General features: G+C 41.8%; 1 protein-coding gene across 15 annotated transcripts in view; it reads left to right on the forward strand.

Moving 5' to 3' along the window:
* Window positions 1-18,973, forward strand: part of slc8a2b (solute carrier family 8 member 2b) — a 29,769-nt gene extending 10,796 nt beyond the window's left edge. For 3 of the 15 annotated variants that reach the window (XM_070906592.1, XM_070906600.1, XM_070906607.1), the window contains 6 exons: window positions 1,732-2,105; window positions 8,696-8,799; window positions 13,999-14,123; window positions 16,250-16,349; window positions 17,061-17,336; window positions 18,597-18,973. In XM_070906592.1, the coding sequence (XP_070762693.1) occupies window positions 1,732-2,105; window positions 8,696-8,799; window positions 13,999-14,123; window positions 16,250-16,349; window positions 17,061-17,336; window positions 18,597-18,973 (1,356 nt within the window). Of the gene's footprint in view, window positions 1-1,731; window positions 2,106-8,695; window positions 8,831-9,124; window positions 9,172-9,264; window positions 9,283-9,396; window positions 9,412-10,194; window positions 10,204-10,394; window positions 10,413-10,568; window positions 10,583-11,459; window positions 11,483-11,798; window positions 11,819-13,998; window positions 14,124-16,249; window positions 16,350-17,060; window positions 17,337-18,596 lie in introns of all 15 variants that reach the window. The other 12 variants (XM_070906591.1, XM_070906603.1, XM_070906595.1 and 9 more) reach the window with 11 other exon arrangements.
* Window positions 18,974-19,704: the final 731 nt, after the last annotated feature.

A 19,704-nucleotide genomic window follows, 5' to 3' on the forward strand; every position in this document is an offset into this window, starting at 1 on the left:
AGTCACATAAAAGAGGCATGGGGAGGGCGGGACATTAAAAAAACAGACAGTGTAAATTGGCTCATCTACCGTGAGTGAATAGATGGGGAAGCGCTGATTGAGTACATTACAAAGGTCAGTGTCATCCATTTCAACAGCATAACAGTGGACATCGATAACTGTGCCAGAAATGAATAGCAGGGAAACCAATTAAACTTGAATGTCTCGCTCGTCTGCCAGAACTCCACTTTTACTGCTGATCAGCTCCACTGTGTGACCGTCACTGCAGTCTTCACAGGTTGTCGTCTGGACTGATTAAATAATAAGATATCGGGTCGACAAGACCAATCAAAGGCCTCGCTGTCAGCACACTCGGTTGTAACAAAGAGTCATAATTGTTTGATCAAAAAAGAGGAGACATTCATCCATTCGAGTTACGGACTGATCCTAATTTGCAACACAGTGATGAAATGGAAAAGTCTAGTCACAAGATTACAACAGTGCTGCCAATAATGCAAGTCTAAAAATATTGTGTCCTTCAGCATACAGATGTGTTTTTTATCCACATTAATAGTTAATTTGTATATCGCAAATAAATAACTCAAGCTTGGCCCACAAGTCTAACTGGAGCTTTGGTTTACAGATGTAAACTAACGCAGTAACAGTTCAAACTGACCAAAGCGGTCCAGAGACAGCAGTACTTGATTTATCACTCTTCAAAATGTATTTATTTTAAAAATACAACAGTCTGAATGCAGGTGAAGATAGTGGAGCATTTAGCAGCTAAAGAGCCAGATATTTCCCTCAGGAGTTGGTAGCGATGCCCTCCCCATCGCCCTCTTCATCTCTTCATGTTGCATCGTGGCTGGACTCCATCCAGAATATGGAGAAGGCTGAACACATGGCAGGACGTCCTCTGGCTCATTAGATTAAAATGCCAACCTAATCTGATTCTGGAACGCCCACCTGTCAGTTAATGCACGGTGGCATTATCGGATGATAACAATCTCATATAGATGACTATTGTAACTGGAGCCTCTGTTTATGGGTCTGCTGTGGGATATGACTGGCTCTCAGCCCTGCCTGCTGTCAATATTCAGCCATCCAGACACACTAACACTACGCTCAAGCATCCAGACCAGGGTTGATGTAAATTCACTTTAAATTCAGAACATGAAACTGCAGTTCACACAATCACACACAGTCTGGGATCTTTTTTTCTGGTAGCTTGAAAAAGAAAAAAAGAGTACTTTACAGTTTCAGCTCCTGTGAAATAAATTCCACCTTCAGAGCTCCATTGCTCGACTAAAATGATTCTGCATAATAAATTGTGTATATATCATGCATGCATGCCAAGATTTAAATAATTGATTATCACAAACGACTGACATTGAATCCAACTTTGACAAAGTCACATCCTCATTTCATCTTTTCACTCCTCACTCACGTTCTCTCTCTGACGATCAAATTCATTCTCAGGTAGCTGGCAGGTGGCTGCTTTATAAAAAGGCTAACTCCCACTGATGAAACACATCTGACTACACACACACAACCTTAAAAACTGTAATGGCAGCTTCTCTTTTTGCCAGCATAAGCACAGTAACACACTCTGAAGGGTCCTGATATAGACAGTACTGGACTTCATCCTGTATTATTGCTTAAGTATGGCACTGGAAATTTTACAGCTGGTGTCTTACTATAATTTGTCAAGCGTAAGTAAGATAAAGACCTTCTGTCTCTGCGCGTCTCCAGGTTGGTATAATCGACGACGACATATTCGAAGAGGATGAGCACTTCTTTGTGCGCCTGCTGAATTTGCGTGTTGGCGACCCAGAGGGGATGTTCGAGAGCGACGAAGTAGGTGCCGCCCCCAAAGGTCGCCTGGTTGAGCCCCTGGTTGCCACGGTGACCATCCTGGATGATGACCACGCTGGCATCTTCACGTTCAGCGAGCGCATGGTGCGGGTGAGCGAGAGCGTGGGCACCATGGAGGTGACGGTGGTGCGCAACTCGGGTGCCCGCGGCACTGTCATCCTGCCGTACCACACCGAGTCAGGCAGCGCCAAGGCTGGAGACGACTACGAGGACGCCCGAGGAGAGCTAGAGTTCACCAACGACCAGACCACGTGAGTCAAACTAAACATCAGTTTTTACACTGAATGTATCAAAAAGAAAGAGCCAGATATTTTTCAGGAGTTTGCCAACACATCAACTCAAAATAAACTTATAAAAGCAATAATATGTTAGTCTGTGTTTTTCAGGATGTTGTGGAGTTCTTCTGCCCCCCACTGGGCAAAAAAAATTAATGTAGCTTTAATCTTTCAGAAAACAAGAAATTCAAACCAGCAACTGTCTGATCACAAACCTGCTTCTCTCATGTTTAATACTGATTTACAGGTTGAGTAATGCCTCTTAGGTGGGTGAAATGCATGAAAACATATCAAGATATTGATATTGATATGATTTAATGAATACATTTGCGCACATTAATAAACATTTCTGTAAATGTGCCAGTGTTGGCCAGCTGGCTATTTAACTGCAGTCCACCACCAATGAGGTGATGGTTAAAATGTACACACAGAGGACGACAAGATGCCATAAAGGCAGCATCATAACAGCAACAAAGTAAACATTCACAAGACGGTGCACAAGCCATGCTGAGCAACAGGAAACAGCAAAACAATAGTACAATGATACAACAACCATGTCCACTATTCAGTACATGCAGCCACGCAAACAACACAAAGCAACCAAATACTGCTAAACAATACTGATTATAACAATGTCTGACACATGCAGACATCCAGAGCACAATAAGACATCAAGTATGACAATCATAATGTTGATCTTGATAAAAGTAAAGTAAAATGGTAATATCATCACCAAACACATAAGCCATGCAGGACAGGATCGTACCACATTGTTAATAAAGCACTAGTAAATGTGCCATACATACCCAAGCCATGCAAAGCTGACCACCTGGCAATGGACAAAGGAAGTGGGACAAGTTGGCAGCAGGTTAGCCAGTAACCACAATAATAATGATCATATTAGCAATTTATTTTGTAGATTAAAAGCGCTGTCTGACCTTTTCACAATTGAGAGGCTCTTACAGACAAGCCAGATTGGCTGAAGGAGCTGGACCTGTAAGGGTACACAGTCCCCTCTCAGAGCAGGTCCAATAGATCTGTTGTTTGAAAAAGTGGTGGAGGAGCGTTTCCATTTAGGGTCTTAAACATCAGGCAGGTGTCAGTGTATTTCATTAGATTTTCCCAACTAAGGATGTCATACTTTCCCCGAATGTTGTAGGGATGGTAAGTATTGGGTTTTCTGTCTGACACTTTGGGAGCCAGCTTGTCATTCAGTATGTTAAGTGGAGGATGATGTCTATAAAATGAATATACTGTCAGAGCTCTAAGAGAGAAGGAAGGAGCAGAGAGATGTTTTTGTTCCTCTTCCCCATTGCTGCTCTTGTTTTTTCTCATCACCCTTTACTCCTCTCCCATCCTCATTTGGTCTCCCCCTCCTCACCTTTCCTCTCTTCTTCACTTCTGTCAGCTCGGTCTTCCATTGTTTGTGCTTGCCAGACAACAATCCTATCCATTATTCATCGAGGCTGACCTGAGGGGAGGCCCAGCACGTTCATGCTGAATCCTCTCTAAGTTTGTTGGAATGGGTGTTATAATGTGTTTTCCTTAATCAGCCTCTGGAGACATGAAGTGTCATGAAGTTATGTGGATAAAATTACAAAGTAAAGAGACCGAAGACAAACCTGAGATAGCTTTAGTTTAACAAAGCTAATTTTGCAAGCATAAAGATCTTCCAGAGCATACTAGATGATCAGTTGTGAAATCAGGTGGTGAGGGTATCTTTTAATGCCTTTCACCTTGGTGTGTTTCTTTGTCTCAGAGGCCTGGTTTTATGTTTGTGCAGCACATGTGTCAAAATCGAATGGACTGTTGCCTGTGTGATATTGATTCCAGCAGCCCAAATCTGATGTAAACTGGCAGGTTCATTGACTGACAGAGACGTGAATTAGATGAGACAGGGCTGGTGATGGGTGAGTGGATGGATCTCAGCATATTTCTGTGACGATGGAAAACTTTATATAATATTTTTCACAGTCTCAGCACCACCTTGGCTCTGCTCTTAAGGGGGAGTTTATTCTAGTTTGTTCTTCCGGTGGTTAATGATGGCCCAGGCAGCGTGTCTGAATATGTGTCATCCTCGCCCTGAAGCCTCAAACCAAATACCTGGAACATTTCTGCTGCTGGATTGACAATGTTGTCGGCTTTTTCACCTCATCTACAGCCACAAGCTTCCTCTTTCGGCATTCTCTGTCCCTTGTGGCCTTCTTCAGCTTCTGTTCGACTACATTCAGTTGCTTAATTACTGATGATGCACAGCCCCCTGCAGACTGCAGTTCCACAGTACTTTGTGCTTCTGCAGTCAACTCAGAGCACCTTTACCTCTCTGTCTTTGTCTTGTGAGGAGACTCCTTCCTCTCAGAGTTCAGTGGGCTCTGTCAGGAGAGCAGGTTTGCCTCCTCTTGACCACAACATGTAGAATCTTAATAAAGACCTGCTGTACATGTTGGCCCACATCTGTCTCCATTCTTCAGTCCGTCCCTGAAACCAGGAGCTTTGCTTGTGGTCTTTTTTTTTTTTTTTTTTTTGCTCCACACTCCCATCGTGCTTTGCTTTTGAATTGCTTTGGATTAGTCATGACAGCTACCTCGGCAGGCTTTGCAGCCACTTACTGTTTAATCATGTGGATGAGCCAAACTACATAAAGACAGTATGAGTTTAGGTTCCTCTGTTTGCATATTTAATTGTCCTGCAGTCATCAGAACAAAATTAAGCATGCAACATGAACCGTTAAAAACACTTGCAATGTAAGCAGCAAATAGTGCGACACAAATATCCATCCCCCTTCAGAGAAAATAGCATTTACACTTGGTTAAACAAAAACTCTTGATCTCATAAACAGCCTAAACGTTCATGTGAACATCCAAAAGTTTGTCCGCAGTAGCCCAACTTTAGACATAACATATGAAGAATGTATTTGGTCATCTGTCTTAGGTCAAGGATGAAGTTGAACCTGTTTCTTTCGTTCCTTGTTTCTTTTATATCCTTCAATGTGGAAATGTTGAAAACGTGGAATGATGGAAAGGATCGTATAGAAAAAACCTTGTTGATGTCATTTTGTTCAACAGCAGAGATGTTAGCTTATACATAAGAGCCACATTATGAGATATTCACCTGTATCTTTCCCTCGTGTAATCACAGGGGCACTTTGTGTGTTTTTGTAGATGAACCTGGTTTGTAACTCAGTCAAAAACTCACAAAATTAATTAATTCATGCTCCGTAGGCTGCAGATTCTCCAAATGGGGAAAGTTTGGTTAGACCAATATGCCAACATGCGGCACCTATAGGAAAAGAAAACAACAGCAGCATCAGACCTCCACATGTAGACCATAGACTGCATATAATCGATGGACGACGCATCTCCACTTCCTCCCACTGTACAGAAATGAAGCAAAAATACCCCAGAGTCTGTGTCACAGTCAATCACAGCTGTCAATCGTGATGTCTCCACCCCGTATAGCCTGAAAGCTTAAAGATTGAACTCTTGGAGCTCATTCAGAGTTTCCCTTTGAAGAATAACATACTACGGCATTTTACTGCAGTCAGCTTCATTTACTATGAAGAACTGACCACTTTGGATATTTGATGACACAAGAAGCTGATGTCTACTTGTACTGTAAACCTGAAGATCTCTAGAAGAGATGGAGGGCAGGAATTGTTCAAACCAAATTTATATTTCTTAAAATAAAAAAACTATATGGCGTAAGCCTCAACATCTTATTATGTAGCTTATAATATCTATCATGTTATATGCACTATTCTGTTGTGTGCTATTACACTACAGTTACACCTAACTCTACACTGCTGCTTTACTCACTCTGATTTCACTCTGACTTTTTACTGCACTATTGGCTTAAGTTTATGTATATTGATTAACTCTTGAATTCTGTTTTCATTTTAGCTTCCCTTGTGTTTTTTATATTTTCTATTCTTAACCACCATTCATTTCATATTTGGTTCTAATCGTCTGTGCTATATCTTAAAATACACTGACTTAGCTCTGTGTCTTTGTTCTTCATGGTATAATCAAAGTGAATTATTAAGTGCTTCATTAAAAAACTAAACAAAGCAAAAAACACTCAAAAACACACAAAATGATCAAACGTTCTGTTGCCCTTTATTCAGTAAACACAACAATAGCAGTCTGCTACGACTATTCAGAGTCGGGTGTATGCACTCTATTATTATTTTGATTATTGTCATAATCAAAACTTCAAGTCAATTAAGAGTCATTCATGCAGCCAGCAAAGTCCAACAGCTTATTTCATTTTTGTCTACACCGAACGGCCTCAACGATACAAAGACTTTCAAAACAGTCACCTACTGTTGTCACCAACAGTCCCTGAGGTTTTACATGTACACAGTTAGCTGAAAGTATGGTTAATGATTACTAAGTCAAATGATAATAACAATCATTTATAAAGTAAATATGTTTGCGTGCCGCTAATACCAAATGGACATTGGCTGCAAATCAGAGATTACTTTTGAGGAGTTTGTAAATTAAATTGAGTTCATTTTTATGGACAAACTTTGGAGAGACCTGTGATGTAAGTGTCGGTACAGTTTATAGCTCTCAGCAGCGTCCTCGTTACTCTTCTGTCATGCTGCTTTATTATCCTTCTATCTGCTCGTCCTCGCCTCATCTGATCATCTCCCTCCTTCATTTCTGTCATTTTCACGCCACATTGCTCTCCAGTCACTGTGACTGGCCATTGATTGCGTCTGCCCATCTCTCTTTTCCATCTTCTTTCATTTTTTCACTCTCTGTCTATCAATTCTTTACTTCACTGCTTTTCAGTTCTCCCTCACTGTGGGTCTCCTCTCCCTCTTTTCTTCCTTTTTCTTATATTGTCTCTCTCCCCTGCATTGCTCCTTCTCTTCTCTATGCACTCTTTTCTTCTAGACCTCCCTCCTTCTTTCCGGCATACTTCTTCAATCCTGGTTTTTTTCTACTGTCCTTGACTTCACTCCTTCCCTTCTTTAACCACTTTTTATCCTTCCTTCACTTCCTCTTTCTTCTCGCTTTCTCCTTTTCTCTGCTCCATATCTTTTCCCCCACCTTTCATTTTCTCTCTCTCTCTCTCTCTATCCATCTCTCCCTCTCTGCCTGTTGTCAACGTAGATTTTCCTCCTCTCGGTGAGCTGGTTTCCATAGTGACATTTCAGTCCGGCAGTCTGCCAGACACTAACAGGTCTTGTCATCATCACTTCCTCTGCTCTAATAGCAAGCCATCATTCCTCATACCTCGCAAATGGCCGACATCATGTGGCATGAAAGCCTTCTTTTAATACTTGGTTGCTCCTTTTCTCCTCCGTGTCAGTGCCGTCGCCCTCACAAACTTTAATTTATCCAGAAAGTTTCTGTCTCTTTTTGAAGATCCTGCACATACGGCATATGTCACTGTAATATCATTATCAGCATATTTCTTGTTTTGTATCATTTTCTTGTATTTAAAGCAGCTATAATCAATAACAAAATGTTATTTGTATTTGTATCAAATGACAATGTGAAAACAATGTGACAAAGTGAAAGGGGTTGCTTATAGTGATGAACCCACAGATAATTATCAGCTGAATTTGCAGCTTCCCTCGGCTTTATGGAGCTTTATAATTTCAACTGTCCAGCTGCAACTTTACTGTTTTGGTTCTCTTTCACTGCTCTCATAGCAACATTTTCATGTTTTCATGTTTCATGTTTTCAGTGACAAAGCTGTAAAAACCCACTGTACACTACCCGCTTGCTGGTGAACATAGTGCAGCATTTAGCAGCTAAAGAGCCAGAGATTTCCCTCAGGAGTTGGTGGAGACCAATAACAGAGCTAAAAGACATATGAATATATATATATATATGAATATTGGACTTCAATTCATCAGGCTGACGAATGTTGCTCCATATCTGTTGGATGTGTAAATAAGCAACTGTTTGCTAACAAGTTCACCATATCAACTTAAAAGCTGATGATATGTCAATGTTGGTTCACAACTTTACCTGTACTTTAACTGTACAATCATCCGTCACAAAATCTGTCCTCTCATACCTTTCTTTCTGTCTGAATGTCCTACTTCGGTTTTTATTCTTCTGTTTCTGCTTATATTTGTTACTTTTACACGTTCTTCCCCTGCTCCCAACCTTTGACTGACTTATTGAGCCTGTGTCCTCGCTCTGCATCCTGCTTCCCTCTGCTCTGATTTACACAGCTGAGACGACAGGAGGGAGACCACCATGTGGGCAGCTCTATACTGTGTGTGTGTGTGTGTGTGTGTGTGTTAATGTATGTTCATGGGCCGCAAGGTTTGAAAGACCAGCATGTCAATAACAATGACGACCTGTGGCGAAGGCCCTGCGAGCGCTATTGATATTGATGAAGTGATTTGTGTGCCTTTGACTGGCAGCGTGTGTGTGTGCGTGTGTGTGTGTGTGTGTGTGTGTGTGTGTGTGTGTGTGTGTGCACTAGTGTGTGTGTATGGATTCTCCCCTGAACATGAGATATGTTTGTTGACAGAAGTACAAAATACTTCCAAGTTTGTCAAAATGATTTTGCTTCTGTCTCTTTCTGTGTGTGTGCAGTCAGACCTTCCAGGTGAGGATAATTGATGATGAAGAATATGAAAAACATGAAAACTTCTTCATCGTGTTGGAGGAGCCACGCTGGCTGAAGAGAGGAATCTCAGGTACGTTTTTACACTATGTTTTATTGTCTGGATTTGATTTGATGTGGTTATTTTATTTTACCTCAAAGGGAAACCAAACTGCATCTGTTGCTGTAGCAAAGTATTGAAAACGCTCAAGTACTGAAAGCTGGTATTGAATTTCTCATTTACTCTTTCTTTGATGAGAAAGTTCCTGATTTCAAAACTTTCACTTTAACACACTTTAAAATGTGATGCTTTTAGTTCTAGTCTGGTTCATGTTCACATTGACTTATTAAAAACAAAAACCAAGAGGAGTAGACATGAAGTCACCTGGACCAAAGCTTTTCAGCCTGTGAGGCAGGAGAGTTGCAGGGGACCACGGAGGGAGAGACGTGAGACAGATGCATGCCAGTGTTTTTAGTCAGTAAATGTTGTTTGGCCGCTGATTTGACCCGCTTATCAACTCAGTCAGCAGTTGGAGCTGCAGCAGTGGCTGTGACGCAGCTCATGGAGACAATTCAGGTGCTTAAAAAACCCTTAGCGCCTGATTGCAGCCATTTGCATCAAAAGTCATACTCCTTCTCAGAGTCGCAACTCAGACAAATATGAACACACAGACGTGAAACACTTTGCAAGGATATCATTCAAGTTGTCTCCCTGATGTCGATTGCAAAAGATTTCCATAAATCTGCTTAGAAAACATAGTTAGACTATTTGATTTAGGCATGTGCAGCTTGTGAAAGCAGAGCATTTAGAACTTTGGCTTCTCTAGAAAAACATGATTATATTTGTCAAAATAAAAGAAATCTAGATTTTTCAGTACTTATTACCAAAATGTATTGTTTTGGTATCAGTACTGATCCTCAGGTATGGTAAAATACAAACAACAGGAATGATGCTATTTAACATGCTAACAGCATATTTCTTTGTATATATCATATATATGGTTAGAGGAACTTTTCTATTTTGTTTTGGTTTGTGTATTCTGTGTGTTTTCTGTGCTCCACCCGTTCTTCTCCTTTTGTTCTGTTTGTCTTGATTTTTAGCTGCTTCAGTGGCCCACTTTACCCACAGGGATCAATAAAGTTCTGCCTTACCTTAGACACAAAGACACACACACAACTACACACACACATTCAGGGAGCCATCAATTCATCCATTACCTGTCTCTACAATAACACAAGGACTGAGTCGCCTCTGTTTTTCTTTTTAATGTGGAAAGACAGAAAGACACATTTATTTGAATTTCAGTAGATTTTCTTAGATGTGAGACGGCCTAAGGAGCGGTCGCCGCAGTGTGTTATTAACAAAAACACTAGTAGCTGCAAGATAGATGGATGCAAGAAGAGATTTTTTGAAATGGGAAATATAAAAACAGGGAGAGCAGAACAGAAAGTGATGATTTGTTTGTTTGTGGAGAGAGTGTAGCCAGAGTGAGCGGGAGTGAAAAAGATGAAATTAAGACAAAATAAGAGTTCTGCTACAGTGAGAACATTTTGTCACTTTGTGTTTGCACTTCCATCTGAACGTACAGTTTGATGTATTATCGAGATCTGCCTTTGACTCAGACTGAATGTGTGCTGAATTACTCACTGCTCTCTTTTCTTGTTCACACTCCCTCCCCCTCTTTACAGCTCTGCTGCTCAACCAAGGTAAGACCATCGGATTATTCTACTTCAATCTGGAGATCCTGAGTAGGGCTGCAACTAACGATCAGTGATAATCAATGAATTAGTTAGTTCTACAGAAAGTCAGAAAATAACGAAAAATGTCGAACGAAACGAAACGAAACAATTTGACATTTTCAGATGTCCGACCAACAGTCCAAAACCCAAAGATTTTTCCTTTAAAATGATACAAAACAGAATAAAGCAGCAAATCCTCACATTTCAGAAGCTGAAACAAGGGGATGTTTGGTATTTTTGCTTGAAAAAAATGACACGAGCAATTATTCGATTATCAGTTGCTGATACATTTTCTGCTTAACGATACCACAAAGCCAATTACTGATCATATTTAATCTGAAATATTTATAAGCAATAGTTTAACCCACATCGAAGCATCAACACATTTAGAGAAGGAATGATAAATTCAGCCTGACTCGGCGCTCAGTCATTCTGTTTGCTGTGCTGCCTTCCTGTTGATTTTGTTTTTTCACAGCAGTTCAGGCATATTGCAGTTCAGGCATGTTTACACAGGCTTATAGCTTGATGTCATGCTGTTTTTGCCACAGCTTCTAGCCTGCAGTTTTCATGGGAAAGTTTACTTACTCATTCATAATTCCATTTATCTTAACCTGGGTTTTATTTACATATTTTTAGACATCATTTCTATGAGTAGTAACAACGATGTACCCGCTAATTTAATAGCTGAGTTCTGGGAACCCGATGATGTGATAGCTCCGAGGGTCACCGGTTCAACATTGTATTGATTATGACGGCAGGAAGTGTACTCAAAGAACAGTGGTGAAATTAAAGCAGCATTCCTGTGAAAGTGTTAAGTATTTCCTTTAAGTAAGTACATTTTAATCAATGTACCCATGAATAGACACTCGTTGTTGTCAAAGTCAATTATTCTAAATTACTTTAACTTCTCAGTTAAGTTTGAATGTAAAAATATAATTTATTTTAATTTGCAGTACATTTGAACAGATGCCACAATTTCTTTTAGCTGCAATCGTTTTTCCTGCAGCCACTCAGGTTTTCTGCTCAGCCAGGACATTGTTTACTCTGTACCACATTGTAATGGCCTGACTCACATTTCTTGCATCTCTTTTAGCCTTGCTTGGGGGAGCAATGGGTATTTGTCTCTTTACATTTGGGATCACAGCAGAACTGGCCTCCGTGAATCTCAGCACAGCACAATAGAACAGTTTGGAAAGTAATGCTTACAAATAAGTCGGCGCCGTGGGCTTGTCTATTGTGCCGTCACCGTGTGCTGATGCAGATAGATCACCATGTTTATGGCCTTGTGGATAACCTCAACACTTTTTGATTTGTTTATATGGAAATTGTTCTTGGATTTAATACAAAACAGAGAGAGCAGAAGAAGGAATGCAGTAAGCATTGACTCTGGGATGTCTGCACTGATTTTTGAAATGATATTATGTTCTGTTGAAAATTAAAGTTGCACTGGAAAAGGATTTCATTCAAATACACGTCAAATCTAAATCAATTCATCCTGCAAAACAAAAGAGCACCTCCTCCCTGCTAACTGACAACCCACTGGTTTGAGTTCAAACGAGCCTTGAGCAGGAAGTCCTCTGAGCTCGAGACAAATCAAAATATACAAAAGAAAAGCAAAATTTCCTCCACACAGTGAGTGCTGTCTCCAAAGGAAAATAATGAATAATAAACCGAACTGAATGCTTTTCACTGCTTTAGTGCCCTGTAAAGAAGGTTTATTCATTCATTCATTTAGCTTAGCATCACCCAAGATGAAATACAAACAAGCCAGAGGGTTTTTTCCACTATCCCAGAATGACAATGAGTTGAGCAAGACCTTTCTCCAAAGTGTGGCTTCTCTTTGAAAAAAAATCAAAATACCTCTTGCTGCCACTTGGAGCCACCAGAGTGCAGCTTTCTCCTCAAATGACTGACAATTAGAGGCAGCCAAAGCAGAATCCAGAGGCTAAAAGATCAAGTGGGACGCCCTGCGGTAGTGATGACACATAATGACGCTCATTGTGCTGAAGGTGATTTCTCGTTCACATCACTCGACTGTAACAGCAGGGGAGGCGATCTCTGTGGAGCCCGTTCCCTGGTGAAAGCTGCTGCTCAGAGGACGCAACTCAAAGTGAAGTGAGGCCATGTTTGAGTGTGTGTGTGTGTGTGTGTGTTTATGACAGCTTGAAATAGTGTCAATGAATGCTGCAGGGACGGTTGCCATATGCTGCTTTACTCTTACAGTCTTTTCATAATTAGACACGGACCGCCTTTGAGGAGAGGGGAGGGCTATAATCTCTGCCTGCTCTTCACACACACACATACACACTTTCCTACTCTCTCACTACTGAGCAGAAGGAGTGAGAAAAGGCCACTTACAGCATGAAACACACTCAGTGTTAATCCCTTTTTACTTGCAAACTGCTGGTTGCTCTCTCTCTCTCTCTCTCTCTCTCTCTCTCTCTCTCTCTCTCTCTCTCTCTCTCTCTCTCTCTCTCTCAAATACTGTATGGAAGCCCAGGAAGACAGATTCACTAGTGGATCGATATTATTATTAAGCTTAAGCTTTGTGATAGTAGCTTCACAACATCTGTCTTTATATCAACCAACCAGCTGAATAAACCTAATTTCTATCGCAACAAATTCTGTGTTCAAAGTTGTTTTTGCCTTAATTGGATTACAGTCAGTAGAAGAAGCAGCGCATGCAACGTTTAGGTCTGAGGCTGGATTCAAGCTGGATCGAGGGTACATCATATGTTCTTTGGCTGACTGATCCAGCAGGAGGCCCCACACAACATATTATCACAACAGATATGAAAAACTGACATTCCCACTTTTCAATCAATATGATTTGCTGTGCTCTGCTTTATATCATTGTACACTGAATATCTTTGGGATAAGGACTGTTACTCGGATTGAACCAGTCATACAAAGATGTCACCTTGGGCTCTGGGAAATTGAGATGGACAATTTCTTTTCTCTTTTTAAATTAGTTAATTGTTTTATAGAATAAATCAAGTAATAAAAGGCTCAATGTGCGATTTGATGCGTGAAATGATGCAGAATACACAAAATAATGGCAAGCTAGCGTAATGCTACAGCTAATGAACTTACAAGATTTTTATTTTTACTTTTGATATTAGTCTAAACCTGTAAAAGAAGATTTCCTGTTTAATTTGGAACTTCAGTTAAGCAGCCAGCCAATAGAATGTTAGTGTTTACATTTTGGAAGAAACTTGCCAAGCCTGCTCTTCTCATTCCTCTCTGTAGATCCACATCTCGAATGTTTCTGTCCCTGTACACACACACACACACACACACACACACACACACATATCTTCTCATGTCCCTCTCCCACGCTGCGTGAGAACACATTCACACATCAACTCATGTGTCGATGCACATGTGATGTAGTGCAGCTCAAAATAAAGTGCTGACTCACAATCTATTATTGACAGAGGTAGAACTTTGAAATATCTGCGTCATGCATTTTAGTTTCAATCCGCGCTCACTGTTGCTGTCCTTATTGTTTCCTTCACATCATCTCTCCCTCCCTCCCCCTCTCCTCCCACAGAGGGGACGGAGGGGCAGATGAGTGCTGAGGAGGAGGAGGCCCGGAGGATAGCTGAGATGGGGAAGCCCATCCTGGGAGAGCACAGCCGCCTGGAGGTGGTCATCGAGGAGTCATATGAGTTCAAGGTACACCATTCATTTATTTATTTTCCTTGTGTAGTTTCCTCTGGAAGGACAGCGCCCTCTTTGTGTTTTGTGCTGTAAAAAGACATTTGCAGCTGTAGAGAGCAGGTTGGCAGTGGCTGCCAATAAATGTGTCGATGACTTGTTGATGATAGCCCACAGCAGCTTTACAGTTTTTTACTCAACCCGATGATTTTATTGGAATTAAAAGAAAAGAACTGGCAAAGAAGGCTACACATAATTTTTGAAGCAGCAGTCTAATAGCAGAGTAGCAGAGCGGTGGGCACCTCTGAACATCCAAAATGAAAGACCTTATTTGTACAGTATTTAATTCCAAGCCTGTCCAAAATCCACCTGATTTTGTGGGCAGAAATGTTTGAATTGTGCTTTTCTGAACATGATATATAATCCACCTTTAAACTCTTTCTCACACTAGTGAACCTGGGTCCTAACCCTCTCAGTGAGCAGGTCTACAGCAGCTGGCTCGAGGCATGCAGAATACAAACTCTTGTGGCATGCACAGACCTGCCTCTCAGGCTTCCACTGTGTTTCCCTGTGAATGAACAGCAGAATCGGAGGAAGCGGACTGCGAGCAATCAAAATATTTGAAATGTTTATTGGGGTCAGGTGTATTTTAAGCAAATAAAAGCAGCTACCACCATCACATAAGCCAGTATCCACTTGCTGCCAGCCCAAGCATTAAAATTAGTTTAGTTCACTGGCATAGCAATACGTCTCAATTCACAAAAGGTCCAACACACAGAAGGATGTTATATTGCTAATCCATCTGCTTTAACTGCTCTTAAGAAAATTCAAACGACGGATTCTTAATTAAGGAAACGTTCCAGTTCCCTCCTGTGGGGTTGACTTTTTGTGAACTGGATTATATGCTGTTTTAGCAGAAGTACTGCGGGAAGTATCATATTGTTTTACAGTGTGAAGGAATACATGATTTAGATATCAACAAGCACTGAAACTGCTTTTGTCACCAACACTTTACTGTATGTAAATGAAGTAGTGGGTGTTTCACAAGTTTCAAAAGCCCAGAAATCAACTCAAACATACAGCAAGTAACACCAGTGTGTTGTTTATCTTTTGTCACAACAAGCAGTGAAAGTTGATCGCTGGCTTCAGCAGCCTTCGGTTAAAGTTACATTGAATGTGAGTTAAATTACATTGGCTAATTTGTGTTTGTGTGTGCATTTCTGAGGAAACCTCAGCCCTTATAGGCCCTCTTGTGCTCTTTTACACTTTCCCTAAATAACAAATGATTGTAGAGTTTTTCCATTGCCAAATGTTTTGTGCAGAGGAAGCAAACATCCTCCTCACTTTCAGGGAATTAAAAACAAACAGAAGCATGGGCTGTGGAGAATGAATTACAGAGGGGGACAAAAGGAATGAGCACTAAACAAACGACATTAACAAAACAAATGAATGAGAGCCCGTTGTTCCATCATCACAAAAACAGTCCACTGAAATTAAATCTTCTCATCCTCTATTTGATTACAAAGTCAATTGACATATAACTGGCCTTGTCTCTTTTGATTGGTGCCTAGTGACAACCAACAATGAGAATAATGCAATTCGTGTGATTGGCATTTATATTTAGTACACAAGAGATCAATGTGAGTGGACCGAGAAGCTGTTTGCTGTGTGCATAAATAAATGAATAGGAGAGTGTGCCTGTTTCTGATAGTGTGAGTGTGTATATGTCTATGTGTGTATGCTGCAATGTGTTTCCTTTAGCTGTGACAAAGTCAGCGTATCTCTTCGTATGCAGATGTAATTGATGTATAAACAGTGTTGTTTTTACTTTGAAGCTATTTACAAAAATACAATACAAATGGAGGTTTATTGTACTGAAATGGTGGCAGGCGTCTCAGCGGATGGGAACTCAAAAGGAGAGAAGACAGGAAGCACTGAAGCACCTTTCCTCAGCATTTAGAGAATTCACACAGCTCTTATTATGGCTGCCACTGAGATACTTCCAGGCCATTTCACCCAGTTAGGAACCTTCCTAAGCAAAAAAGACTATTGGACCACTGCCTCAGCCTCACCTGAGTGACTCCGCCGCCTGTCCTCGGCTGTGATTGGTTGCTAATGACGCATGTTGTGCTTCTGATTGGCAGAGCACCGTTGACAAGCTCATTAAGAAGACTAACTTGGCGCTGGTGATCGGCACACACTCCTGGAGAGAACAGTTTGTGGAGGCGGTCACTGTCAGCGCAGGTGAGCTCAGTGTGTGTGTGTGTGTGTGTGTGTAAGTAGTCATATTACAGCTTGAACAAACAAGCTGTCACGAGGACACTCTTGCACCCTTTAACTCGCTCTCATGTTTTGAAAATTCTTAATCAGCCATTGGATTAACAACCAAAGATTTCTGTCACAATTGTCAACTGTGATGTGAGACAGTCCAAAATCACACTGTGTAAACGGCCCGTAAGACACAACATCGTCCTAAAAAGATGCTAGAATTGAACATCAGTCAAAGACAATAAAGTAAAGCACAGTGTTGATTGTAGTAAAGTATCAGGTATCCATTTACTAAAAGGTACTAAAGGGCAACAAAGCACCTGAACTCGGTGTAACTTGGTGTATACCTGCCCTTTGAGTCAATAAAGCTCATTAACAGCAGATGTAAAAGAGCTGAACCTTCTACCGATGAATAGTTGGTGGGAGTCAGATTTGTAATTCAAGGCCACCATCTAGTGGAAATAACAGTTCACTACAGACAGTAATTATTCCACTCTGGTTTGGACTTAAAAGTCTGTATATTTCATCTGAAAATGCTGTTTGTATTTTTTGTATTTTCCTGTAATGTCGTGAAATGTGTCATTCTTGCACCAGCTGTGTCAGTGATGTCGTTTAGACAGACAAGTGTCTGTGCATGTTTTAAATTTGTTGAGGCCGTTCTGGCTCTAACCCTCTTTCTCCCCTCAGGTGACGGCGATGATGATGAGGAGGGTCGTGAGGAGCGCCTTCCATCTTGTTACGACTACGTCATGCATTTCCTCACCGTCTTCTGGAAGGTTCTGTTCGCCTGCGTGCCACCCACAGAGTACTGGAACGGCTGGGCCTGCTTCTTAGTCTCCATCAGCGTCATCGGCCTCCTCACCGCCGTCATCGGAGATCTGGCGTCACACTTCGGCTGCACCGTGGGGCTCCGGGACACTGTGACCGCTGTGGTGTTTGTGGCATTGGGAACTTCTATTCCAGGTGAGTGAATATGCTCTTTCACTGTGTGAGAGTGGGAAAGTGTAGAAAGGTAGCATGGGTATATTTAGTGGCTGCCCAGACCACGTTGACCTAATAATCATAAATCCAATCAATCTATGAATCCAAATTAAGCATTTAAAGAATAAATCACATCCATTTGCAGTTTTAGCAGTCATTCGTGTACACAATAATGAGAATGGGTGTGAGTGTGGTACCCTCAAATCCTCCACCTGCCCTGTAAGCAAACTGAAGTGGATCTACCTGGCCATCCACCTGCCACAGTACCTCTTGTTTAACCAGTTTCTCAAAGAAGGTCACTCTGGACTTTGGGGCTCTTATTTTCTGCTACAGGGACAATGAGAACACGTTTCCATATTTTAGGAATTCTTTGAAGAGACTGAGAAAAACAATTGCGTGCTTGGCCACTATAATGCTGTCTGGTCCAGAGCTCTTAGCTGCCTTGTTTTGACCAACCTGTGCACTGATGTCAGTAGCAAAGGTGTCCTGCACAAGTTCATGAAGGCTGTAACACCATGCAGAAACTATATTGTTTATTGTGCCGTCTTGTGATTGATTGACTTTGTACTATTCCAAACATACTTACATACAAGTCTGGCCCTCTTAATTTCGGCACCAACGTCCTTCCTAATTATAGCATAAGCAGTTTATTCTCTCCTCCTGAAAGATTGTTTTTTCCCAGAGAAAACAATTTCCTACAGATCCAAGGTTTGTTATTTTGGTCTGTTCCTCATAATGCAACATGTCTGTAGTAACTTCACTGCAAGAATGTCATGTGTCAATGTCATCTACATTTAACCACTTTTCCACGGTATCAAAATATTTGCCCAGAAAATCAGCACGAAATATGTTTTAGTGTGGATATTTCCTATTTATAGTTTCCATATCTGTGTGGCTGAGAGCATGGACGGATTATGAGACAACCTCTGGGCACAGACATGTAAAAGGGCCCCCACCCTTCCTTTATAGGAGCACGCCCAGATTGAAGGAGACACTGTAGTAGTTGTTTTATCACTTCTAATAGATGCTCTGACCCAGGGGCCCCCTGAAACCTTGGGCCCCTGGGTCTGTGCCCAGTTGGCCATCCGTGGCTGCGAGGGTCGGCATGCAACCCAAAGTGTATCTGCGTCCGCGTCCATGTTTTGGACTGTATCGCCCCTTATAGTGCAGCTACCTCTGTTTGCGTGTGCACATGTGTGAAGGTGCATGATATACTCTCTCCACCTCTTTCTCTCATCCCAGACACCTTTGCCAGCAAAGTGGCCGCCATACAGGACCAGCATGCTGATGCGTCCGTTGGTAACGTCACGGGGAGCAACGCTGTCAACGTGTTCCTGGGGATCGGCGTGGCGTGGTCGGTGGCCGCCATCTACTGGAGAATCAAAGGGAAGGAGTTCAAAGTGGACCCAGGGTCGCTGGCCTTCTCCGTCACACTCTTCACCATCTTTGCTTTCATCTGCATGGGTGTGCTCCTGTTCAGACGCCGGCCCTCCATCGGTGGAGAGCTCGGCGGGCCGAGGCTGGGCCGCCTCCTGACCAGCCTGCTGTTCCTGGGTCTGTGGTTCCTCTACATCCTCTTCTCCAGCCTGGAGGCCTACTGCCACATCACCGGCTTTTAAAAAGTTGATGGAGAAAGTTCTGGAAGAATGTTACACAGCAACACACACATACTTTGACACTCAGTCCATACAGTCCACAGTTCAACATGAAACAAGTGTAAGATTCATCTGTTTAATAGGGCTCACTGCAGCCTGGAGGTGTCCTGGTCTTTGATGCAGGGACACTGAAATACTTCAGATACATGTTCACACACACACACACACACACACACACACACACACACTATATGTACGCATGTGTAAACAGATCATAACATACACAGTTATAGGCACGATGAAGGGCAAGAGGAAGTGTTTGCGAGGGGCGAGAAGTGAGAAGTTAGCAGAGAAAAGATGGAGAGAGAAACAAAGTCATTGTGAAGTTGACATTTTGGTGGTGAAAGGGGTCAGGGTGGGTTCATTCTGTGGCATTGCAAGTTTATTTTGAAGCCTGGTGGGTTTAGGTTGGATTGGAGCTGTCCTGTAGGATCAGACCACAGAGAAGAGGATGGAACAGAAACCTGTGCACACCGGACAAAATGTATCGTTGCATTGAAGGAGTAACACCTTAGTTTGTCCCTCCCACCTCTCCTCTCTAACACCAACTTTACTGGTACAGCTTCACATTTCTTCATTGAGGAGGCGGAGCACTGTGTGAAAAAAGGAGTGGAATGTTTACAATAACAATAACATTTGTTTACTACAGGAGGTTCTTATAAAGTGGTGATGCCTGTCTAATACACTGTATAGAT

This window comes from Enoplosus armatus, chromosome 5 (genome assembly GCF_043641665.1).
Source record: "Enoplosus armatus isolate fEnoArm2 chromosome 5, fEnoArm2.hap1, whole genome shotgun sequence".
Taxonomy (NCBI): Eukaryota; Metazoa; Chordata; class Actinopteri; order Centrarchiformes; family Enoplosidae; genus Enoplosus; species Enoplosus armatus.